Below are 27,670 nucleotides of genomic sequence, written 5' to 3' on the forward strand. Positions count from 1 at the left end.
GTTCCTATTTGTTCTTCCTATTTGGGTATTTCACAAAGATTAAGAAAAAGAGAATCTTTGGTGGTAGTGGGTATTATTTTAATTATATAATAGTGGGAAGTAATGATTGTATTGGAAGTATGAGGTTGTAGTGGGTATTATTTTAATTAAATAGTAGTGTGAAATAATGATTGTATTGGAAGTATGAGAGAGAAAATAATTATAAATAAAAGAAAATGGGTACATTAAAAGAAAAGGGGGATTTTAAGGGGTAAAAGTGAGATAAAAATTTTCTAAAAATAGAAAGTATTCTAAAGTGGAAGAACTTTTGAAACTACCCGTTATAGTAATGTGGAAGATCAAAAAGGAACGGAGGGAGTATTTTATACATGTGAAATAGAGGTATTTTATCGGAAATAAAACTCTAAATAAATCAACAATTTTATCCTATAAATCTATCCAAATTTTATTGAAAATAAAACTCTAAACTAACTTTTATTTTTTATACTACAAAATCTATCCTAGTTTTTTATCCTATTAAAAAAAATACTTTTTTATTCATAAAATATACTCCCTCTGATTCATTTGAGTTGTCCCATTTAGTTTTTTTGACACTATTTATCGATTAAACTTAATTTGTATTTTATTCTTAATCTAGAAGTCAAAGTATAGTCATGTGGGATCTTGTTTGATTTGTCTCAATGTAAATTTTATTAATATCAAATTTTTATAATTTTTAATTACGCACAATTAGAGATATTTAAAATTGAATTAGCGCATTGGATAGTGTGCCAAAACTAAATGGGATAACTCAAATGAATTGAAGGGAATATATCTTGTGTCATATTAATATTTAATTGTTTTCTATGTGGCTCGACACTTGGCGAAAAACTGAAATGCCAAGTGTTGTTGTCTCGTAGCCTGGCTAAAAATTTAGCTTTATATATTAGTTACTAGTTTTGGGCCCAAGCGATGCCCAAACGGTTGATAAAATTTTAAGATAATATTTTAACTTGAATGTTAAATACGGTCAAATCATTCGTTTTGATAAAGTATGATATTTAGACATACGGTATCATATGAAGTGTACTTTTTGTAGTTTTGCTTGTAAATAGATATTTATGTTATTATTGAATTGAATTTTTTTATTGAATTTAAATTATTATCACTGAACTGAAAGTGTTTTTATCAAACTAAATTTTTTTTTACTAATTAAAACTTATTTTTATTGATTTTCTAATATTATTTTAAATAAATTAAATAACAATGCATTTGTATGTGGCTAGCCACACTATCTGGCCGAACAAAGTAACCCCCTATAAAACTGACCGACTAACCAATGTGATACTAACTGAGCAACCTCTAACACTGACTAAGTAACCCACCCCTATATATTTATAACATTGATTGAGTAATCATGATACTGACCAAATAATCCTTATAGCACTAATGAAGTAACTTTTGTAATAGTTGACACAATTTGACCAGCTACGTATAAAAATTTGTGATTAAATATATTATATATAATGAAACTTATTTTATAGAACTTTTTAAAACGAATTTGATGTTGGAAATAGAACAGAGTTATAGGATATTTGTTAAAAGTTATGATTAATTTTTTATATATTAAATATTAAAATTCTATCAGTAAAAAACCTTTATAAAACAATTTTACTTTGAAAATATATTCAAAAATCGCTTACTTAGTATCATATGTGTCACAACAATATCTATTTTTTCGCCTATGTGGCGCGACACTTGGCGAAAAACAGGAATGCCAAGTGTCACTATCTCGTGGCCTGGTTGCTAGACTAGCTTTATATATTAGTGATATGGTATGATATCGATAATAAAACTCTATACAACATTTTTATCTTAAAAAATCTATCAAAAAATCGTTTACTTAGCCTCAATAATATCTATTTGTTGCCTATATGGTGCGACACTTGGCGAAAAACTGAACTCCAAGTGTTGCTGTTCCGTAACCTGGTTGCGAGATCGGCTTTATTTATTAGTGATATAACTAGCCTTCTGGCCCATGCGATGCACAGGTTATTTATAAAAAATTGCCTTGAAAGATGAATGAGTTGATGACATATCAATAAGTCATTATGGTTATAGCGTGTAATTAAAAAATTGATTAAGGAAACTAAATTTGTTTGAAACTTATTAATTGAAAATGAGGATTCAATAAAGAAAGTAGAGAGACTAAAATTAAAGAGTAAAAAGGAAAAGGTTAAATTGAAGATGAAGTGTGCATGGAAGATGAAGTATACGTTTAATGAAAGAATTAAAGAAAAATAGTGTAATAAAAAATTAATTATGTAAGAAGACATGTGGCATTTGGGTTAGAGAGGAAGATGGAGAAGTGTAATAAGATGAAGATATGTGTGTTTCTTGGTAAGAGTTTTTAAATCTTAAGTTGTTTTCCTATGTGCCTCAGTGACCCTTAAATATATGACCTGAGTCAAGTTAGTGAACTTGCTGGTCTCTATGAGATGCAAATCATGCAATATGAATGTTACACAATTGACAACCTGCTGCTACTATTCATTTGTTTATTGTTATTTGTAACACCTTCCAATTTACTAGCTAATAATAAATAATAAATAATAAATAATAAATAAAGGAAAAATAAACAACCTTTGAATAAAACTGCGGAAGCATACACCTAAATCGGAGGTATTACCACCACACTCAACAACTTGTCAAGTGTTAAGGCTTACAAAAACCCAATAATTACAACCCAATAAGCGAGTTGGACTATTTATACAACTTTACAAACTTGTTATAACAGACTAATTCAAACACTTGATCACGTCATCAACCTATTTAGACAAACTTGACTGCTCACCATTATGGACAAATTCCAAAATAGATCATCGCAGGGCCACCATAAGAAAAAGACATGGCCGAAAACACAAGTAGCAAAACTAAACGACACACACGTCACCAAAAAACTGAGCAATCATCACATATTAGATTACATATAATAATAAAATAATTAACATTACTAGCTCAATTAAACAATGTATGTAGTTCAAAACTACATTACACATTGTACTCTTAAAATAACCTTTGTCAATTCAACCTCGAATAATAATACGATTTTTTACTTAATTAACACATCTATCCATAAGTGTGTCATGCTCTTTGTTTTGTACCTAGCCTTGGACATGAGCAATTTGAATAAATAAACTAACAAGTATAAAAACTTAAATACTCTCATTAACCAGTTACACCTCTAAGCATGACCAATATGGGTCAAATCTCACTGTAGGGGACCATAAAAAAAATATAAAATAAAGATTGTACCTCATTCTTAACTCATGATCATTATCTTCTTCCAACAAGCCAAGGATTAAGGTAATTAACATCGAGTCTCGAACTGAGAACAACATAATAATTCTGAACTCTTTTGATCTCATACTTGATCAAATAATCATTTACAAATTCATAAGTCTAGTTGATCAAACTCTCTCCCATGGTCACTTCTAATCGAGACTATTGGAAGATTCAGCTAAGTTTGCATTTCTTTACAACGTCGATTTCAAGGCTTCACTTTTATCCTTCAAAAAATCAACCCACGTAAATCTAGAATAATCATCAATTGTAACTAAATGAAAGATTTACCTCTTATGCTCCGTACATGCATTGGACCACATAGATCAATATGTAAGAGTTCACATGGTCTTGAAGTACTTACCAATTTCTTCGGTTTTAATGAACTTCTTACTTGTTTTCCTCTAATGCATGCGTCACATGTAGGACTGTGTTTGTAGTCAAGAGCTGGAAGTCCCTTAACTAGATCTTTATTTACCAATTCATGCATGGTATAAGTATTGATGTGACCAAGACGTCTATACCATAGTTTTGGATCATCTGTTATAACCTTCCAGCACTTGAAATTTTGAGCTGCAATTTCGTTAGTATTCAAGGCATAAACATTATCATGTCTAAGGGCAGTAATAAATGTATCTCCGGTGTTAGGGTTTTTAACAACACATTTTTCTTTATCAAAGATTACTTCATTACCTTTATCACATAGTTGAGACAAACTTAGCAAATTAAATTTTAAACCTTCAACTAAATAGACATTATCAATAGTTTTAGAGGGATTCTTACCAACTTTTCCAAAACCTAAAATTTTGCATTTACCTTTGTCTCTTAGGGTGATTGAGCCACTGCATTTTTCTTTAATTTCAGAAAATAAAGAAACTTTACCACTCATATGTCTCGAGCATCCACTATCTAAGATCCACTTTTGCTTTTCCTACAAAACAAAAAAAAAAATAACATGTCACAACTTTACTTAGCTATCCATGTGATAAATTTGGGACCATATTCGGGGTAGACAATGTTAGGTGGTCTTATCCCTTTAGGAACCCATATATGCATTATCTGTCCACGTAATTCAAGAGGAAAGGAATTCTTAATAATATATTTGTCCTTACGTCTGTACGAACATGCAAACTTAATATGTCCTTCTTTGCAACAATATGAGCAAGTAGGTGTGCGTCTATGTTTGTATGCACTCTTAACAAATGTGGTTTTACTCTTATAGTTATGTGTGACATTATTATACCCTATATCACATTTATCATTGAGTCCTTTTTGGCGAGTAAGCATTTTTGTGAATTTAGATTCGCATTCATTTAATTTTGTTAATGCTTGTAAGTTTTTCTCAAACTCATGTCTCAGAGTCTTGATCTTGGACTCAAGATCATTGTTTTCATTCTTAAGATCAATGAGCTGTTTCGTCTGGTTGAGATTCTGTTTTTTCAAGACTTTGACAGTCTCTTCAAATTTTACTGTTTCAGCCTTTAGCGATTCATTTTTCTTTATAAGGTCTTCACAACCTTCAGCATAGTGACGATTCTATTTTCTAAAATATCTTTCTCATCTTTTAAGATCTTCTCAATTTGAAACATGTCAAAGAGAGATTTAACTAATACGTCTTTAGAACAAGAGTTAAGAAAGTCAAGTATCCTTTATGATTTTGTTCTAGATCATCATCTTTGTCATCATTAGCCATAAGACATATTTGAGCTTGACCATCTTCACTTTCAGGTTCGGTTGATTCTTGGGAATCACTCCATGTAGCAACCATTGCTTGTTTCTTTTTGTTTTTCTTATAAGATTCCCTTTTCTTCTTAGGGCATTCCTTTAGAAGATGATCTGTAGATCCACACTTAAAGCAAGAAAGTTTGTTAGTTTTAGAATAAGAGTTAAAGTTAGAAGATTTACCTTTGTTTCTACATTTAAATTTCTTAAATCTTTTGCGTATCTTCATGATTCCTTCTAGACCTTTTGTGATCAAGGCAAATGGATCTTCCTCATCATCACTTTCTTCATCATCGCTTGAGGATTCATGATGTTTATTGGCCTTTAGAGCAAGATTCTTCATGGATGGTATTACATCACTTTCTCCATCATCATGTAGGGTAAGTTCGCGAGTTGTGAGTTTTCCAAGTAGATTGTCAAGTGATAGACTTCTCAAGTCTTAAGCTTCTTCAATGGCGGTGACTTTTGGACCCCATTTAGATCTTGGAAGACACCTCAAGACCTTCTGAACTTTTTCTGCATTAGTAAAAGTTTTGCCAAGAGAATTCAAACTGTTAGTAATCAATGTAAAACGAGTAAACATTTCATTAATATTCTCATCCGTTTTCATCTTGAACATTTCGTATTGATGCATGTGGATGTTGATCTTTGTCTTATTCACTTGACCTGTTCCTTCATATGTCACAACTAACTTATCCCATATTTCCTTAGCACTTGTGCATGAAGAAACTCTATTGAATCTCTCAATAGAGATTACAAGTTGAACACTTTGAAAAGTATTCTAAGTTAGGCGTATTAAACTATGAAATAATCTAACTCTTTTTAATAGTTAAGCCTAATACAAATTGTAAGAGCTAGATTAATTAAGAATTACAACTTTTTTGAATGTTTAAACAGTACTAGATCTTAAGTCAAGAGAGAAAATTTTAAGAAGAGGTGCATCCTTAATTCTGAAATGAAGCCTTGTATATGTAGATGTTACGCCTCAACATATCCTTGAAGAGCAAGAAAGCTTCATCTGCTAATTTTTTTGATCTGGATAATCCTGTGCCAGTCTTCAAGACCTTGAACTTCAACTCAAACTGACATTGCACAGACAACTCATCTATTTTCGTCATTGTGTGATGTAATTTGTTTTTAATAACCAATGTTGTGCTGCCACGTTAGAACTCAAACAAAGTATTGAAAACTCAGTAAAAACCAGATAAAATAACGTGTAGAATAATATTCAAAATTATTCCTATGTTAAGCATTAATTTAAATTGTCATTTTCTATTTTTAGTATCAATTAAAAATATCTCCTTATTTATAGGAAACTCTTTAATTAGCTTAACAACATATTTAGAATTTAAATATTAACGTGTACTATAAATAACAAAGCTTGTACTATGGATATTTAATCATCCAACTATTTTAAGCACATATTTTAAATTCAAATCAAATATTCGAACGTTAAAAATAAACATGTAATAATATATTCAAAGTTAATTTTAATAAACCTTAACCTATTCAAATATTTCAAAGTTAATTTTAATAAACCTTGACCTATTAAAATATTTCAAAGATAATTACGAAACTAACCTTATTATAAACATAATTATCTTAAAGACATTTAAACGTATTTCAAGACTTATAAATTTAACCTTAAGATAAGCTTAAGTTATTTAAGCATATTCCAATAATTCGGACTTAAACATATATATCAATTATTAAATTTTTATCCAATATGATTTTAGATCAACTTAAATAATTAAATATAATTACTTAATTTATTTGTTTAATCAATATGTGTTTTGAATTATCATAATTTAAGAGAGTTGAGTCTTCAAATCATAGTATGTCTCAACTCTTATAGGGCAATAAATCTAATACAAATATAATTAACTCACAACCCAAAAACAATACTCTGCATTAATAACCCTAAAGCCTCAATATAATACTCCCTAAAGAAACAATATGAAAAATCCTAGAATAATCAATTATCAACAACAAAAATAATATGATACTCAAATCCAGTCAAGTCATACAATATCATGATAATTAATCACATACACAAAGTTTACAAATAATAAATCATATCATACATAATAATACGAAATATAATACATACATCTTCAAATTTTGTGTGATTACCAAAATAATACTCCATGGTTTATCAATGAAACCAACGTCACGCATTAACAACATTCTGCACACATATAATGCTTCTCAACTTTTGCTAATGCATTTGCATATAAAACGAAATCACGAAGTCAAAGTCATGAAAGGTGTTGTGCGTGAAACAAAGAGGTCCGTAGAAGCAATTAAAAAATTAAAAGTTTTAATATGAACCACGGCTGTACTTAATATTATATAAAAACGAAAAAAAATATTAGGGTTATCAATATATAACTGGTGGCAAAAAAGTAATTTACTTCTTTTCCGTCAAATTTGAAAAAAAAATAGATAAAAAGAATTGTAAAAATCACGAAAAAATGGAAAGTTTGTAGGATAGTTATTATGATGGCATTGCTTCATATTAACTAATCAAAAAGCTTTAAAAATTTTGTTTTATAACGACCAAGTTAGGCGAAAAATAGAGAAAATAGATTTAATATTTTTGAAAACTGGGGAGAAAATAGGGAATCATTCTAAAAATTGTATGAATGAGAATCATTGATATTATTTTCAAAAAAGGGTAAAAATAATTTTTGAATAATATATATGATGCTAAAAGGGGTTATTGAATGCATTTTAAAGGGAATAATAGGGTTAAGATTGTGTTGTGTGTGTCACTTGGTCATTGATCACCTTACCATGAACTCCTTTACAAACCATAATCATAAGGGGGGTCTCATGGCTCATGAATAAGGGTGAGGATCCGGCTATGGCTTAAGGGTATCACATTTCTCCCCTTGGGTCATCGTACTCAGGTTAAGCATATCCTTTTTTGGCTCGTAGCAATGCCCACGACTCACGGGTCAAGCGTTCCCTTCCTCAGCTCACGGCTCGAGGCGAGGCTCCGACCATGGCTCTATTCTACCACCTTGCTTCCCTTGGGTCATGGCGTCTTTCCTACCGCATGACCCGAAAACCTTCACAGCACCTTGAGAACGCCAATCATATCCCTTCATATTGGTGCTTAAGTGCTTAAGTGCTAAAGTGCCAAAGTGCCTTAGCGCCTTAGCGCCACGCAAGCGCGTGTGTGTTTGTGTCATTAGATTGCAAGGATGGATTTTTCAAGATCCCCGGCGGACTTGGGTCAAGCATATCCTTTTCTATCTGAAGCATAGCCCACGGCTCATGGTTCAAGTGTTCCCTTTACTCGGCTCACGGCTCACAGCTAGGTCGAGGCCCCGGGCTTGGCTCAAGGCTACCATGCCTAGTCGGAGGGTGCTGCAGCCTACCAACACCTTGGGGCCCTAGCCTCAACTCTCACCTTCCCCCTATAGTAGATAAATGTGATTTTTTCCTTGTGACAGCAAGGCCACTCTGCGACTTACAATACCCCGTCGCGTATTTAAGTCGTCTGCAAAGGATTCAACCTGCCGCTCGGTAGAAATTGTACTTCAAGGCAGCCAACACGGTGCATCCACCGCGCCGAAGCCCCTACTGTAGGACGACAATCGGGCGGCAGGCACATGTTTTGCTTATGGCCCTGATCTGACTTAGAGGCATACAGTCATAATCCAGTGCACGGTAGCTTTGCGCCATTGGCTTTTCAACCAAGTGCGATGACCAATTGTGTGAATCAACGGTTCCTCTCGTATTAGGTTGAATTACCATCGCGACACTATCATCAGTAGGGTAAAAATAACCTGTCTCACGATGGTCTAAACCCAGCTCACGTTCCCTATTGATGGGTGAACAATCCAACACTTGGTGAATTCTGCTTCACAATGATAGGAAGAGCCGACATCGAAGTATCAAAAAGCAATGTCGCTATGAACGCTTGGCTGCCACAAGTAGGGATGGCAACGGGTAAAATCTGGACCGGGTCCAGGTAGACCCGAATCCATATCCGTTTTCAGGAACAGGATCCAGATTCGGACCAGGATCCGCGGGTCCAGTTTTGCAAGACCCATATCCGGATCCGTGGATACTGCGGATCTAGTACCGGATCCGGGTCCAAAACGGGTCTGACTTGTTTTTGCTTTTTTTTTTAATGTGTTGAGTAGTACTGTAGTACTCATTCGTCTTCCTAATCAAAAAGCAAAAGACAAAAGATAAATTTTCAACATTTATTTAAATACCAACAAGGATAACCTCAGCAAATTTCAAACTCAATTTTCCTAGCCAGAACATTTGAGCAGTAACTGAGTTAGACTAACATTTGATTTGCAATCACTTAATTTAAACCAATCCGAAATTTGAAAATATCCTTAGTAATTCGCAAGAGAATAGAAAAAAGATCATCAGATTCATTACAACAACAAACACTCGCGCAATCAAATCAAAAATCCTGAATATAAAACAACTTCGACCCACTGTTATTTCAGTTGTGAAATTGATAAAATAAAGTTAATTTAGTATTCAGTTGAATGATCTCTAAATAAATTACCCCTAAAATGCACAGAAATCAAGCAAGATTCTTACTTCCAACAATCAATAAACCTCAAAGCTTCACTAATCATCGCATTAGATTAAGTTTATAAGATACAAAACCAATAAAACTCTTAATAAATTACAACATCAAACCCTAAAGATGTAGATTACGGCTAAGTGAAACCAACAATCGCGAAAAACTACTCAACAATTCAACACAAAATAAAATTGTAGGAAAAAAAAATCAAAATTAGGGTTTATTACCCTCAAATCCGCCTGTGAGGAGAGGGGAGGAGTACGCGATGGCCGGTGGCTGTCGACAGGCAGTGAGGGCGCTTGTGGGCTGTGGGCGGTGTGGCTGAGAATGGGGCAGGGGAGGTACTGGGAGTCTGGGAATTGCGTGAGCGTGTGGGAGAAGGAGAAGTGGAGAACCGAGAAGTCGAGAACAAATCAGAAGGAATGAAGAAGGAGAACTGCGTGCGTGAGAAGTTTTAAGTACTGAGGTCTGAGGCAGTGAAGGTTTTAGGTATTTTTAATATATATTTTAATAAATATTTAATATATATATATATATATATATATATATATATATATATATATATATATATATATATATATATATATATATATATATATATATATATATATATATATATTAAAAAAAAAAACGGGTCCTCCAGATCTGCGGGTCCGAGTCTGGGTATTTTTCTCAAATCCGGATCCGGATCCGTGAAATTTAAACGGATCCGGATCCGACGAGTCCAATTTTTTAGGACCCAGATCCGTGAAAACAGATACGGATCCACGGATCCGGGTCGGGTCCAATACCCATTGCCATCCCTAGCCACAAGCCAGTTATCCCTGTGGTAACTTTTCTAACACCTCTAGCTTCAAATTCTGAAGGTCTAATGGATCGCTAAGCTATGCTTTCATAGTTCGTATTCATACTGAAAATCAGAATCAAATGAGCTTTTACCCTTCTGTTCCACACGAGATTTCTGTTCTCGTTGAGCTCATCTTAAGACACTAGCGTTATCTTTTAAGATATGTGCTTGCTCCAGCCAAACTCCCCACCTGAAAATGTCCTCCGCCCGGATCGGCCGCAGAGCGAACCTTAGGTCTAAAAAGAGGGGCATTGCCCCGCTTCCGAGAACCATATAAGAAAAAAAAATATAAAAAATTCGCAGATTAGGCAATGTTTAGAAATATTTCTCAAAATAGCACATTTTCCCCAAATTTTTGCTTTGGTATTGTTCGCTATTAGTAACAGTGAACAATGACTAAAAGTCAATAAAAGTCAAAGAGTTAGTTTACTATTACTAACAACGAATAATGACTTTGACTTTTGTTGAATTTCATTCGTTGATAACAACAGCGAATTGATGCGTGGTAAAATCAGTTGCATCCTTTTCCTTCCTCATTTTCCCCAATTTCATTAAACCCTAAAAAAAATTCGACTCTTCCACTCTCATTTTCGTGGTCTAGCATATATTTGGAGTTGTTTAAGGTATAAATTTCTTTATTGATTTTTGTTTTTTATTCGAAAATTAGGGTTTTATATAATTTTTAAAATTCTTTGCTAGTTTGTGAAAAGTAACAAATAGTAAATATAAAAGTATTTTCTTCGTCTCTCTGCGTTTGCACCAGCACTATAAAATTCACTCCTTCTGCTCCTGAGAGAAGTTCTTATTTGTAATTTTAGGGTGTTTCATTTGTTGAAAATCTTGTTATTTATATCACAAATTTTGAAGAAAAATAACCTTGTTTATCCTCATTTTAATATTGTAATAATGTTTTTGGTCCCTATATATCTTCCATTAACTTCATTTTAATTTTTTATATTACTTATGGTCCCCACATGTTTTCCACTAATTTTATAAAAATATTTACAGCTACTTTTGTGAGAGACCATCTCTTAAAGAGACAACCTCAAAATAAGAAGTCCACATTCTTATTTTCACTTTGATTTGTATTAATTGGACTATTTAGCCATATATATATATATATATATATATATATATATATATATATATATATATATATATATATATATATATATATATATATATATATATATATATATATATATATATATATATATATATATATATATATATGTATATATATCTAATGCGTCTCTTGGATAGACCGTCCTTCACAAGGTTATTAGGATCGGGATTCTACCTATGATCGTTGAGGGGCTAGGATAAAAATCGGTAGAATCGTGTGATCAATCAAATATGCATTAATGTGCTTTGTATTATTAATTATCATTTGTATTTGTTCTCTTTTTATGCTTTAAGGTAAGTTTTAAGGTGTAAGTACAAACTTATTTAACGTCAGCAAATAAGTTTTGAAAAAATATATTTTAAATAATCATTTATACATTGCAAATCAAGACAAAATTGAATTTTATAAAATGTTGATATAATTATTTTGTATATATATTAATACATAACTGAAATCTGCATTATATGAAAATATTTTATGATTGAAAAACTCATGTAGGATCGGATCATAGGATCGTGAAATCGTGTTATGATCCTATCACCTGGATTCTTTAGCTAAGCAGGAACATACGATTCTACGAAATTAACATCCTACCTACGATCCGGATCGATCGCCTATTTTTGAATCATAAGATTGCAGAATCGTAGATCAGAATCTGAAATTTGATAACTGTTATGGTAATATTTATTCTATTATTAATTTATTTAATAAGTAACATCACACTACTAAAATATCCTTTGACCTTCATTAGTTGACCTTGACTTTCGGCCAAGGGGCTTTTCTGTAATCCCCAACCTCCTTGTTTGGCCCATAGGCTAATAACTTCCCAAAAACCCTAACTTCCCTTATGAAACTAACCATTACTCTTCATGATCATGATTCCCCTTCTTTAGTGCTGATAACCGCTCACTACTATCCATGATAATCAACCTCCTCTCATCAGTAACTTCCTCTCCACCATTATAAATACAGACAGCCAGCATCAAAGGAAGGATCATCTGAGAACATCCTTTCTAATATCCTTACTCACAGTCCTCTTCATTAGCCAACCCGGATACAAGTAACCTCGGCCCCGACATCTCTATTCCTGCGTTCAACCTATGATCATTTATTCATTAATCTCATATTTCCGTTCTAACTTGAGCGTCGGAGGGGTTTTCCGGGAGGTCACCCCCCGGACAAGGCTAACGTGTTGTGTTGCAGGAATTCAAGTCGCTTCCTTCCGCGATTTTCCGTTCCCGACAACACTCCCACTTCCAGTATTTCAAGTGTCTTACACTTCCTCGTTTCATTATCGAAATAGTTTGGAGCCGTCTGTGGGGAGTGAAAAAAAAGCTATGGCTCCCAAAAGAAATCCAACACAAACCGCAACCGTGCACAGCACAGATACAGACACTTCAGCGGGTCACGCTAACAATCAAGCCGTGACTCGCCGTGATCTGGACATGCCAGCACGAAACCTTACTGCCGCCTTCTCCGAACAACTCCGCGCCGTCATAAATAATAATCCTACTCAACAACGAGTGTTGGAAGACATGGCAGACCAAATAAAAAATCTGCAAGAACGAATCGAACCCCATCATGAGATACCGAAATCCCATGAATCTCAGGATAGGAACTGGGGGATGTCACGTTCCAGCAGAAGAAATAAGAAAAGACGGGAGAGATCAAGGACCCATACAAGTCTCAACAGAAGTGACCCTCGAGATAACGAATCTAAGACCGCCTCTCGAGACGTCCGTACTTACCTAGAAAGCAAGAAGCAAAGGGCGTCCGAAAGTGTTCAATCACTGGTGGACAGAAGAAGAGAAGAAAAGAAGAAAGCGCAGCTCACGGGATCTAGTCAACCCACCAGCCCCATCACGATGCCGCGGAATGAGGCCGGCAAGGATAATCTTTCTGAAGACTCCATGCCAATAAAATCTCCACCGGCTCCGGGAATACTGGATACTCCCAACCCGACGAAGATAAAGATCCTGATTATGACGGCCTTCGATGGAACGTCCTGCCCAGAGGAACACTTGATGGCCTACAAGAACTTGATGCTGCTATACACCACCAACCCAGCATTGTGGTTCAAATTCTTCCCGACTACTCTCACAGGAGTAGCCTTGACGTGGTATACCTCCCTTCCAGGAGGAAGTATCCACAATTTTGCCCAATTAGAAGGCAAATTCCTAGGTCACTTTGTAGCATCCAGAAGGCAGGAGAAATCGAACTTCCACTTGCTTAGCATAACACAATTGAAAGGGGAATCCATATCTTCATATTTGAAGAAGTTCCACGAAGCAGTGCTGGAAGTAACTGACTTGGAAGAATCGGTCGCATTAAACGCCCTAATCAATGTAATGAAGGCTCAAAGGCTGAAGTACCAGTTGGTCGAGAGTCAAGTGAAGACATACGCGGAGGCCATGAAGCAATGTCAAAGCTACGTCACGGCCTCCGAGATATGTCAGGCTCACGACCCCAAAAAACGAAAATCAGAGAAGAAGGATCCCATATCCTCCCATCAATCCTCAAGGAACAGAGAGGAACATACATCGAGAAGAGATAGAAACTACATGCCGCGTCGTCCAGAACCACCCTCAGACATGGGATCTCCACGATCCAGACATGTATATGTCGCTCAAGGGGAGCCCAGGACGCGGAATTTGCTAGATGGAGGTAACGACCCGATGTTCAATCGCAACAGAAAAGACATATTCTTCGTCGTTCGGGACGAGTTGCCAACTCCGCCTCCTACTACCACCCCCTCTAATCGTCGCAACTACAATTTGTGGTACGACTACCACAAAGAACATGGCCACACCTTGGCCCAATGTCGCGAACTCAAACGTATCCTGCATCAGTTGGCCGACGAGGGGAAGCTATCGAGGTTCATCAACCGGAAGAATTATGACACAAAAGGTGAAGCGGAAAGAAGACATTGGAACCAAAAACGCAGATCCCCTAGAAGAGACGAGGCTAGGCGCGAAAGTTCCAACACGCAGGGAACCATCAACATGATTTTCGGCGGTTACACCGAGGAATACACTACCATCCGCGCCGTGAGAGATAGCGTCCATATTCTGCTAAAAGGACCTCCAAAAACCACATCAAGCGGACCGACCATGAGGTTTGATGCTACTACCTCTCAACCACTACAACAACCACACACAGACCCTCTAGTAGTCACCCTCAAAGTTGGGCAAATGAAGGTCAAGAGAGTGTTGGTAGATACTGGAAGCACGGCTGATCTTATAACTATGGAATGCCTAAAAAAGATGATGTTCGAAGAAAAAAACTTGCAACCCCTCGATAAACCTCTGATCAGGTTTGGGGGAAATCAAGTCATTCCACTGGAAACGATCATACTCCCCGTGCGGGTAGGGGAAAGAAGCGGAAGCAGAACAATGCCCATACGATTCACGGTAGTGGATCTGATGTTCCCCTACAACGCCATCATCGGACTCCCACTCTTACTACAATTCGAGCAGGATGACGGAAAAGTTGGCATCCTCAAGGGAGATCAGGTGACTGCACGACAATGCCTCGTCAACACCCTGAAGCGAGGAACTTTCGCCATCCTCTCTAAAAGAGAGAGGGAAGAAAACTCTCCAACTGTCATGAGCGTGTATCTGGAGAACCCCAACACGCATGAAAGGCCTTAGCCAGTAGAACGATACGAGGAGGTAGAAATGTTCGAAGGAAAACACATCAAAATAGGAAAAGGTCTTCCTGATGCGATCAAGCAGGATATCATGGCCACCATCGTCGAGTTCCGCGACGTCTTCGCTTTTTCCACGGAAGAAATGTCTGGCATACCTATAAGTGTCATGTACCACAAAGTTGACATAAAACCAGGCTACAAACCTGTGAAGCAAAAGCTAAGACATCAGGGGAAAGAAAAAATATAGGTCGCTAAAGAAGAGGTGGAAAATTTGCTAAAAGCTGGATTTATCAGGGAGTGCAAATACTCCGATTGGCTCTCCAACGTAGTTCTCGTCAAAAAATCAAATGGGAAGTGGAGGAGATGCGTTGATTTTACAGATCTAAACAAGGCATGCCCGAAAGACGATTATCCTCTCCCCAAGATAGATCGTTTGGTCGACTCCACGGCAGGGCACGCCTTATTGAGCTTCATAGATGCTAACGCGGGTTATCATCAAATCTCCTTAGCCACCAAAGACCAGCCGCACACGGCATTCATTACAAATGCCGGCGTATACTATCACAGAGTCATGCCCTTTGGGTTAAAGAATGCCGGAGCCACTTACCAAAGAATGGTCAACAAGTTCTTCCAGTTCCAGATTGGACGAAACTTGGAGGTATACGTGGATGACATGATCACAAAGAGCAAGCAGGCGTCTGATCATGCCGCGGACTTACGCGAAACGTTCGTAACCCTCCGAAAACACCAAATGCGACTCAATCCTGACAAGTGCGTGTTTGGCGTCACCGGAGGGAAGTGCCTTGGCTTCCTCGTGGACGAGAGAGGAATTGAAGCAAACCCAGACAAGATCCGGGCTATTCAAGACATGAAATCCCCTACATCCATGAAAGATGTCCAAAAGCTAACAGGATGTGTGGCTGCCTTGGGGAGATTTCTGTCCAAGCCCGCGGACAAATGTTCGCCTTTCTTCAAAACCCTCAAACAAAGCAAGTTCGAATGGACGAGAGAAGCTGAAGAATCCTTCCGCCAATTAAAAGAGCACCTGTCCTCTTTGCCAAAACTAGTTTCACCCATCAACGGGGAAAAGCTAGTCCTATACGTCTCTATCTCCGAATACTCGCTGTCAGGAGTATTAGTCGCGGAAAGAGAAAAGAAGCAACTCCCAGTATACTACGTGAGCCATGCCTTTCGAGGCTCAGAGGGAAACTATAGCGAACTGGAGAAGGTCTTATTCGCAGTCGTAGATGGGTCCTCCACGCAATCAGCAAGCGGAGCATGACTTCTAATTATATCTTCCCCCGGGGTCCGTATGGAAAGGGCGGTCAGATTCGAGTTAGCGGCATCCAATAATAAAGCAGAGTACGAAGCATTAATCATGGGGCTTAAAATATGCCATAAAGCCGGGGCTAAATCCTTATCCACTTTTTCTGACTCCCAACTGATAGTCGGGCAAGTGAACGGGGAATTTGAAGCCAAAGATGATAGCATGAAGATGTATTTGCAGCAAGTAAAAGAATTTGTTAAAAAATTCGACAAATTCACATTGGTCCACATCCCAAGATCTCAAAACGCATAAGCCGACTCTATGGCAAAACTCGCTAGCTCAGCTGAGACATCCGCGGCTCGTGATATTATCTGGGAAGTACTTCCTAACCCCAGCATTAACTTCATGGTCAACACCATTGATAGATCAGAAACATGGATGGAACCATACATCAAATATTTGCAAAATCAGACGCTCCCCCAAGACGAGAATTGGGCAAAAATGCTCCAAAAGAAAGCTCGGTGGTTCGAACTCCACGAAGGCACGCTCTACAAAAAATCATATACCCATCCCCTTCTAAAGTGTGTCTCTCCCAAAGAAGGAAACTACATCCTTCGCGAAATACACAAAAGCGGATGCGGAATACATCAAGGAGTACGAACCGTAATCGACAAAGTCCTTAGAAGCGGATGATATTGGCCCTCCCTCAGGAGCGATGCCGAAGCACTGATCAAACGTTGTCCCCAATGTCAATATCATTCGAAGATAGGAAGGAAGCCATCTAATTATTTGTCCGCTATTCAAGCTATCATACCCTTCGACAAATGGGGTATAGATCTCCTTGGCCCCTTCCCACCTGCCAAGGGACAACGAAAGTTCATCGTCGTGGCCATCGATTACTTTACGAAGTATGTGGAAGTCGAGGCCCTTAGCTCGATCACAGATAGGCAAGTCTGTCAGTTCATATGGCGAAACATCATCACGAGATACGGCATTCCATGCGTGATCATTACAGACAATAGAAGGCAGTTTGTCAGCATGAACACAATGGAATACTGCGAAAGGTTCAACATTCAAATCCAATTCAGTTCAGTATCCCAACCTCAAACCAATGGCCAAGTCGAATCAACGAACAAAGAAATTCTTAACGGCATCAAAAAGAAAATAGAAGGGGCAAAAGGCACTTGGGATGAAGAACTACTCGGCATTCTATGGGCCAGTAGAACAACAATTAAAGAAGCAACGGGACATACCCCATTCTTCCTGGTATACGGGTCTGAAGCCGTGCTTCCCGTAGAAATCGGTATACCCTCCACAAGAATCGCCTACTACTCGCACAGCGAGAACGAATAAGAAAAAAGAACAAACCTGGATCTGCTACCAAAGACAAGGGGAAACACACTGTTAAGATCGATAGCCCAAAAACAGAAGATGATTCGCAGCTTCAACCGCCATGTCAAAACAAGACATATTCAAGATGGTGACCTCGTCCTCCGAAAAATTGAAGCTACCGAAAAGATAGTAGAAAGAGGAAAGCTAGGAGCCAACTGGGATGACCCATTCAAAGTTATCCGCGTCATCAAACCAAGAACATTTGAATTAGAAGACATGAAAGGAAAGAAATTACCCCGCCCGTGGAATGAAGATCACTTGAAGAAATACTTCATTTAATAAGATTCGCAAGAGGCCACAGTCGATCATAAGTTTCACTCAACAGTCAAGTCGTGTTATCATTTACATTTTTTCAGCGTCATCACTTTCATTTCAAATATCAATATAGCAGAAGTTTCATTTTCAGACTATCCAACTTCAACACTTGCAAGTATTTAGTTATGTTCTATTTTCTCACTTATCTAATTTTCAGACGTGTCGGACATACTCGACGTCGACCGAACTTATTGCAAATCTCATTAAAATCAGTAATATCTACAAGTCAGACTCCTAGACAGGGGTCCTAAGATCAAAATCAATCCATGTTAAAATCAATGCTTTCTATTAATCCGGCAGAAATTATTAACATCCATAAGTCGGACCCGTTGAGAGGGGTCCAATGATCAAAATCATTCTAAGTAGATTTTCACTGCATCATTCTCCAAATTTTGGTCGAAAGAAATCGCGGCCTATGAGTTAGGACGAATCACCAATCAAAATACTTCAAATATATTCACAAGCAAAGTATCATAAAATGATTTGGCACAAAAGTATATAAGTCTTTCAAATTACAAGGAGGTTGATAATGTCACAAGCTTAAATTACAAACTTTGAAAACATTAAACATCGTGTAAAAAGGTGTCGACATCTCCTTCCGGCTCAAGATGTAGCGGTTGTGGAGACCCGGCCATTCCCTCATCAAGACTTGGAGTGAAGCTTACAAAATCTTCAACATTGAACGGCTCCACTTCAATCTCCGATAATTCCTTAGACAAGCCCTGGAGGTTCTTCCCTTCATCAATAAGTAGATTTGACAAATCTAAGCACAAACTCTCCAGTTTAGAGAGCGCCAGGTTCTTGAGGACATCCAACGCCGAAGGAGGAGAGAGTTAATTGATCTAAGTTAAGGCACAAGGCCTCCTTTTCAGCTTTATCATCCATTCTTTCCGACCAAGCCCTCCCCTCCTCTACGTCCCAGTTAGGATCATTCAGCACCGCCGACTCCCGCTCCAGAACCGAAGCTAGGTTTGTCAAAGCTTCGTCTCCCTTTTGATTTGCCGTTTTTTGGAGAGAATCGAAGTCAACGCCTAACTCCGCGGCAGCCAGACGATATTTCTCATCGTTGATCCTAGCGCTGGCGTCCATCATTTCGGCCGTCTGATCTCCTAAAAAAATTGACGCCTCCGGCTCGTCCGAAGTCAGCCAATCCCTCGCTATCCGGGCTCGTCTTTCCGAGTGAAGTTAGTACACCTTAGCCGCGGATAGCAAGGTCTTGAGCTTGGCTGAATCAGCCGACACCTGTTGCATAAGAGACTGGTTTTGATGAACCAGCCTAGCATGAACGTCCAACAGGTGCCCAACCTCATGGCCGAGGGCGGCGGACATACCAGAAGCCGCGTCCAAGCTCCCGATGGCCCCCTCCAGCCGCTTCCTGGCCTTCTCCCGCCACTGCTCAGTCCTGACTAAGCGCTCTTTCAGCTCAGCGCACTTAGCCAGCTTTTCTTTCAAACCCGACAGTTCTCCGAGGTCTTCCCGGAGCTTCTAGAGCTCCTCATTCTACTAATGGTAGTGGGAGGTAAGGGCGGCCAGAGCTTCCTTATCCACGGCACTCTGACGGCTTAAGTTCATCTCAAAAGACAGCCTCAAGAAAGTCTGCAAAATAAGTGGAAGATCAGGGTCACCATTTAAAGTTAAAAGACGAGATTAAGTGTATTACCTCTGCCGCGGAAGCTTGAAACTGGCGCACCCTGTCGCAGGGAGATAGGCACTCCAAATGATCAACATCCACTTTGCTGATTAAGTGGGATGTCGCCCTGTTAAATCGGGTTATCATACCCTTATGCCCCAAGTCAGTGAAGGGGGTATCGTGTCAGAAAGGAAAAACCTCCCGGCGACGATACACCTCCTCACCCCGCGACTTAGGGGCAGCAATTGATTCCCCTACCTTCTCCTTCCCCCAGCTGGAGACCGGTAACGCCTTGTCCTGGGAAGAAGACGCCTCCTCCTCTGCCGACCTCATTCGTAGAGGTACGGCTGTCATTATAGTGCCCACGGAAGCCTTATTCGTGGCACTTTCCCCGTGGGAGGAAGAGTCTCTCTTCCTCTTCCTCTCTTTCTTCTCCCTCACTTCCCTCTTCTTAGAAGGGAACACCCTCTTAGAATCATCGGGAATGTGAACTCTTCTCCTCTCCTCGAGAAGCCTCAAAGCCTCTCCTTCGCTGGGCACCTCCTCCAGCCCCTTCTCAGCAGTAGCCGAATCCTGCGAAAGAAAAAGTTAGAAAAATCCCTTATGGTTCACTAAAATATGAATTTATACCTTGGGAGGAAGAGGTAAAGGCTTCTCCGCGACCCGCTGGTTGGCCCCCTAAGCGAATCGCATGACACTGAATTTCTTCATCAGGTCCGGATTTTTTGCTCTCAGATTTTCCTTGGCCACCCCTGAAAAATGAAGAGTTAGAAAATAGTAAACATACGATAAAAAAGGAAAGATTCGCCGACCCTTACTTCGATCGATAGCCAAGCTGATGCCGAACGCTGAGAGGAGATTCTCGTTCTCCAACTCAGAACGCCAAGGAATCCAATTAAGCTGGACGTTCATGGGTTTCCTACCCAATTGCACGTCCATCTTCGCATATTCAATTATTACCGTGTCAGTGAATGAACACTGCGGGACCCTATTATTAAAACCCGAGAGATTGGGTTTGATGTCAAAGGTGGTTTTAATATTCCAACCTCCTGAATTGTATAAATAAGTGAACTTTGTCCTATATCCCTTTTGGTTATCAGGGAGGTCGTGGACTATCTTCAGCCCACGACGGTGTGTGAAAGTTATACACCCGCAGCCGTATGATTGAGAATTACATAAACGGGCTCCAAAAATGTATCTAAAGGCAGTAAGTGTTGGGGGCACGGCTAAAACTTTACATAAAATCAAAAACGCCACCATACAACCCCATGCATTAGGGTATAATTCGAGCACCAAAATATTCAAAGAATCTAATACTTCCCTAACAAAGGGATGAAGTGGAAACCTAAGTCCTAACTCAAAAGAAGGAAAATATACTGCTATACAATGTGGAGGGGGAAACCTAACGGTATCATAGTTCCCCGGAGTAATAATGTTGATATCATCTTTCAAACCCCACTTCAGAGAGATGGCGTCACGTCGTTTGTCCAAATCCCTTTTAGTTTGCAAGTCAATGAAATAATTGAGGGGCCCGCTGCCTGGGATATAAAATGGAGGAGGCATTGGAGCCGCGCTTTCCCTTCCAGAAGACTCGGCTGTTCCCTCGATCTTTTCCATATTTACACACAATAACCCTTCCAGGTCAGGATCTATTCGCGGCAAGTAATTCGGGAAGAAAGCAATGCTCACTTCCCAAGGAGCAGTTTTCATTATCTCCGGCGTGTATATAGGGGATACGGATGATTCATCCCCGACCTTTATTGATTCGTAATGAGGGGTGATTCTCACCAAACTACTATCATCTGAGTCATCTATCAGCAATCCCTTCTTATTAAAACGTCTACGTACTACCAAAGGGAATTCCGTTGGGTTAGCAGAGTTAATATCCAAGTTAGCTATTGTCTCATGAGTAGCCGCGACATCCATGTTAACGATAGTCACAAAGTAGTAGGCAAAACTTATAAAGAATAAAGACTAAATTCATAAACTAATTCAAATTCTTAAACTAACATTCAAGAACAGTTTGAAGATATTCAAGAATTTGAGGGAAAATTTGAATACCTTGTTGAAGAAATTTGAAGATTTGTCAGAAACTTGATGAAGATTTGTGAGAAACCTTGAAGATCTCCGAGAATTTTGTCAGAAGTTTGAAGGATGTTCGATGACTGTCAGAGTGTATCTCTCTACTTTCTCTCACTATTAACTTAAGAAATGAAGGAAGTATTAATGAAGGTTAGGTGAGAGAGAACAGTTCCAAAATTCCTATTTATTGCAGCAATAAATGCTTAACCTCACACCTAAACATCCTTTAAACGAGAAATGGAATCTTAAACTAAAACCGGGAAATCGACAAGTCGGACCCCTAATGAGAGAAGAAACGTTGAAAATTTTTCTAAGTATTCACTTAGCAGTGTTCGTGAAGTCGACAAGTCAGACCCTCAATGAGAGGGGAAACGTCGAAAATCTCTCTAAGTACTTACTTGGCTCTGTCCGTGAAGTCGATAAGTCGGACCCCCAAGGTGTGTGAAAATGTGGATAATTACACCCCAAGTTATCAAGATTTTTCACGAAGCCGCGGAGTAGATAAGTCCGACCCTAAATTACACCCCAAGAAAAACATGGAAAAAATTCCAAGTCTGAAAGATTGCTCATTCTACCGTCCAACTTGTAGACGTGGCGGATCTCTTGCCGCATCACCCATCATAGCCGCGGAGGCTAATGAGGCCACGCCATCCTCCTTGTTGCAAACTATCGTATGACCATCTTATAATTTTTCGAAGCACGGAAGGTGTCCGTAGAGTCGATAAGTCGGACTCCCAGGTGCCCCCAATAATTTTGTAAAAATTATAAGTATGGAAGAATTCTCGTATTGTCCGTATGATCGAAGACACGGACCTTTGTGCTCATTCCGCGTCATAGAAGAACAAGGGGCTTGTTAAGACAAGAAAAATTGTTCAAGTATTTTTATCGTTCCACGATGTCGATAATTCGGACTCCCCTAAGTCCTTCAGTGAAGGTTTAAAAATCTAAGTATAAATCCAAGCCGCGTCATCAACCCGCATGATTTACTGTTTGGAGTTAATGTGTAAGGGTCAACTTACTCGTGCCGCGGCATGGTATCCCCCGAAGACTCCACGGCATATTATATAGCGAGAAGGATAATTGAACAAAATAAAATTAATATCTTGTCCGTAGGGTCGAAAAGTCGGACCTCCCTTGGGGGTGACCTCGCCCTAAAAATATTCCAAGTCTTATAAAATTCTGCGGCCTTATATATGATATAGTCCGAGTTCGAATAAAGGAAACCCTCATGTTGTCCGCGGGGTAGAAAAGTCGGACCCCCTTGTGTGGGTCAAACTCTAAAAAATATTCTAAGACATTAAATTTCCGTGGCACATGGGTAGTATAGCTGGAAGGTATAAACGGCTGGGACTACCCCACGGCATGCTACAAGCCGCGACTTTAGGTACAATATACTCCGAGATAACATGTAAAATTCTTCATGCTGTCCGCAAGGTCGACAAGTCGGACCCCCTTGTATGGGTCAAAATTCGAAAATATTCTAAGTCATGGAGCATTCGCAGCATGAAGTAATGTAAGCAACTGGAACTTTTGTAATATAACAAATCCGTGCAATATGCTACACAAGTAAACTGCTGTCTCAGTTGGTCTCAAGAGCTGCACACCGCATGGGAGGTCGCGGGATCAAACCCTCCCATTTGCATTTTTGCTGCTGCATGGTACATATGACTGGGGCTACTCCACGGCGTGCTACAAGCCGCGGCTCGATTTGTTCGCTTGTCTCTTGGATTCAATGCGTCTTACATGACTATTTTGAAAAGGTCATAACTTTTTCGTTATAACTTGGAATTTGACGTGTGAACTGCCGATTCGAAGCTTGCGAGCCAAACTTCCATAATCCTTTAGAAGGGTCCGCCAAATGACGGATATATTCATCTCCTTGAGCATTCGAATATCCTCCATGAACCTGTTTCCGCATAAAGAAAGATGTTTCAAGTCGTTGGGGCTCTCCCCTCACATCATCCTTCATGCGTGGGGCTAAATATTATCGTAATATTTATTCTATTATTAATTTATTTAATAAGTAACATCACATTACTAAAATATCCTTTGACCTTCATTAGTTGACCTTGACTTTCGGCCAAGGGGCTTTTCTGTAATCCTCAACCTCCTTGTTTGGCCCATGGGCTAATAACTTCCCAAAAACCCTAACTTCCCTTATGAAACTAACCATTACTCCTAAAGACTTAATTCTCTTTAATGATGATAATTCAAAACACATATTGACTAAACAAATAAATTAAGTAATTACATTTAGTTGTATAAGTAAGTCTAAAATCATATTTGATATATATTTGATAAGTAATATATATTTAAGTTCGAAGACGTTGGAATATGCTTAAAGAACTTAAGTTTATTTTAAAGTTGATTTTATAAGTCTTGAAATACGTTTCAAAGTCTTGAAGATATTTACATTTATAATCAGGATAATTTCGTAATTATATTTGAAATATTTCAATAGGTCAATGTTCCTTGAAATTATATTTGAAATATTTTAATAGGTCAAGATTCATTAAAATTAACTTTGATATTATTTGAAATTAAGTTTGAATATGTTATTACACGTTTTATCTTAAACGATTTATATTTGAACTTGAATTTAAATATGTGCTTAAAGTAATTTGATGATTAAATATAGTATAAGGTACACTCGTTTTGTTAATTATAGTACACGGCTATATTTGATATTGAATTAGTTGTTATGCAAAATATAGAGTTTTCTATTAATAAGATGATATTTGAATTAATACTAAAAATAGAAAATGACTATTTGAATTAATACTAAAAATAGAAAATGACTAGTTGAATTAATGCTAATATTAGGTATTAATTTGAATGATTATTTAAACGTTGATAAATCTGGTTTTTGCTTAGTTTTCATTATCTTGTATAAGTACTAACGTGGCAGCATAGCATTGGATATTAAAGACAAATTACAGCACACAATGACGAAATTATTTTAGCTATCAGTGCACGTCAGTTTGAATTTAACCTCAAGATCTTGAAGACAAGCGCTGAATGACCAGGTCAACAGAAAATAATGGAAAGGAGCCTTATTATTTTCCATGATGTGTTGAGGCGTAACACTATTAATACAAGGCTTCGTTTCAGAATTAAGGATACACCTCTTCTTATCTCTTTCTCTCTTGACTTAAGATTTAAAAATTCTCTAAGTGCTTAAAGAGTTGTAATTCTTAGTTCATCTAACTCTTACATTTGTAATAGGCTTAAGAGTTTAAAAAGAGTTAGATTAAGTTTAATACGCCTAACCAAGAATACTTATCAAAGTGTTCAACTTGTGAATCTCTATTGTGAGATTTGGGATTTTGCTTTAATTAAAGGGACTTGTAATACAGTTCTTCAAGGGGAAGAACGTGGTGTGAGGAGATAGTGAGATCTTCTTGTTTGTATTAAAGTCGAATTAATAAAAGGCGTTGAAATCCTACAGGTTGAAAGAGAAGCCATAGGCGGAGAGTAGGTTGGTTAGAACCGAACCTCGTTAACATATCGTGTGTTATACTTTAAAGTTTATTTTCCGCACATACGTTATTGTTTACGAATTGACTCAAAACAGTTCCAGAAAACAGTTTTGACAGACTCCTCAAATTCTTGAGACAAGCTGACAGACAAAATTTTAAATAGCCCAAACTCTCTATTCACCCTCTAAAGAGTATTCAACCTCCTATTTACCTTCAACTCCTCAGGATCATGATTCCCCTTCTTTAGTGCTGATAACCGCTCACTACTATCCATGATAATCAACTTCCTCTCATCAGTAACTTCCTCTCCACCATTATAAATAGAGACAGCCAACATCAAAGGAAGGATCATCTGAGAACATCCTTTCTAATATCCTTACTCACAGTCCTCTTCATTAGCCAACCCAGATACAAGTAACCTCAGCCCCGACATCTCTATTCCTGCGTTCAACCTATGATCATTTATTCATTAATCTCATATTTCCGTTCTAACTTGAGTGTCGGAGGGGTTTTCCGGGAGGTCACTCCCCGGACAAGGCTAACGTGTTGTGTTGCAGGAATTCAAGTCGCTTCCTTCCGCGAATTGCCGTTCCCGACAACACTCCCACTTCCAGCATTTCAAGTGTCTTACACTTCCTCGTTTCATTATCGAAACAATAACTATGGTCCTTCACAACAATTTGACAAATATTTATTATTAGTTGTGGTCCCCATATTTTTTCCACTAAACTTCTTTTAATATTTTTATAATGTTTATAATCTCCACTTTTTCTCAATCAAACTTATTATTCAATAAAATATTACATTTCAACTCTCAAAGATTTTGTTTTTCTTATTTATTGTGAACATTTTTTGTGAAACTTCATTAAACTACAAAAGATTAAATAATTTTTTATATATTAAAATTTAAGGTGCAAACACAAATAGACAAGTGGAGTATAAAAATACGTACAATTAGCGTAAGTGCAGAGTTGCGTCACGTCTTTGGGATAAAAAATACAAATTGCGTGTTCAACGGTTTGGATTTGGTATACAATTATTGAGATTTATTTTCTATCCAATTACTACTCTTTTGGTATTCATTTTATATTATATCCTGTATACTTCCTCAGTTTTGAAATACTTGCTATATAACGAATTTTGACACTATTCATCATTTAAGTTTCTTTTATATATTGCGCCTAATATGTTAGAAAAACTATAGACAGGTGGGATTTCGTTTGAATCGTCTAATCACATACTTTCATGATTTTAAGTTTTTATTAGTTTTAGATGTGTATAGTTCAATATATAAATGATAAAAATAACACATTAGATTGCGTAAAAAGTCGAATATAGCAAGTATAGTGGAAGGAGAAAGTCGAATACTATTAATTCAGGTAAGATAAACTTGTAGAAGTATATGATTTCTAATGAATATTTACAATTCATCTCAAAGAAACGAATATTTACAATTAAAAATTATTTGTACGAGATTTTATTTGATTCGTCTTGATATATATAATTTGTTATAAAACTATATTTTTACAAAAAATATTGATAGATATTGAGTCTCGTGCACGTGCTTTAAAAACTTAAAATCAAAACATCAAATATGAATGAATGTAGTACTTTTTATCTGGTAAAGCAAAATGATTAAAGTTCCTTAAGGTTATGTTTAGAAATGTTGATTCAATTAGGAACGGGAACAACAACAAGAGGGGTGGTGAATTGTTGTTGTTACTAGTTTAAGCGTTTTTGCCCTGTTTTTGCGGAATTGTATAAAATAATAAAGCTTAAACTTAGAGCAAAATAATAAGAGAGAAACACGCGATTTTTACATGGAAACCTTATGGGCCTAAACAGAAGGAAAAACCACGACCCCTTGGGATTTCTAAAAACTCCAGTATGTTTAAGGCAATTAGTTACAATTATAATAAACACCTTACTTCACTCGAAGCGAATCAACCAGGCCAACTCTTCTCTATCAAATTGCTTTACTCAAAGCAACAAACTTAGCTTCACTAAAAGCTAAACTCCTCAATAGCTTCACTCAAAGCTATCTAATTCCCCCTTAGACTCACCCGAGTCTAATTACAAGTTCTCTCAAAAACCCTTACAAAAAAGGATAAAAACTCTCTAATAAAATCAATGAGTTGCTTAAGAAAATATTATGAGTTAATTGGCAATTTTCAAAACAAAACATTTCTTGTGGTTTTCCAAAAATAATCACATGAAAATAACAAGGTTCATGCGTTTGATCTATTAAGTATATTGGAACAGCCGAAATCTCTTGCTAT

The 27,670-nt window shown here is 37.5% G+C and overlaps 1 protein-coding gene across 1 annotated transcript; it reads left to right on the top strand.

Moving 5' to 3' along the window:
• Positions 1–13,112: 13,112 nt before the first annotated feature.
• On the top strand, positions 13,113–15,227 carry LOC130815550 (uncharacterized). The gene is made up of 2 exons (XM_057682039.1): positions 13,113–13,922; positions 14,034–15,227. Exons 1-2 carry the CDS (start codon positions 13,113–13,115, stop codon positions 15,225–15,227), a joined length of 2,004 nt encoding a protein of 667 aa, XP_057538022.1.
• Positions 15,228–27,670: the final 12,443 nt, after the last annotated feature.

This window comes from Amaranthus tricolor, chromosome 6, assembly GCF_026212465.1.
Source record: "Amaranthus tricolor cultivar Red isolate AtriRed21 chromosome 6, ASM2621246v1, whole genome shotgun sequence".
In the NCBI taxonomy this organism is placed as follows: Eukaryota; Viridiplantae; Streptophyta; class Magnoliopsida; order Caryophyllales; family Amaranthaceae; genus Amaranthus; species Amaranthus tricolor.

Excerpts from the sequence above, each read along its gene's own strand:
- LOC130815550 (XM_057682039.1), top strand. The coding sequence starts at position 13,113 with ATGGCAGACCAAATAAAAAATCTGCAAGAACGAATCGAACCCCATCAT. Across the intron at positions 13,923-14,033 it reads CATTAAACGCCCTAATCAAT|GCTCACGACCCCAAAAAACG; the intron begins GTAATGAAGGCT and ends GAGATATGTCAG.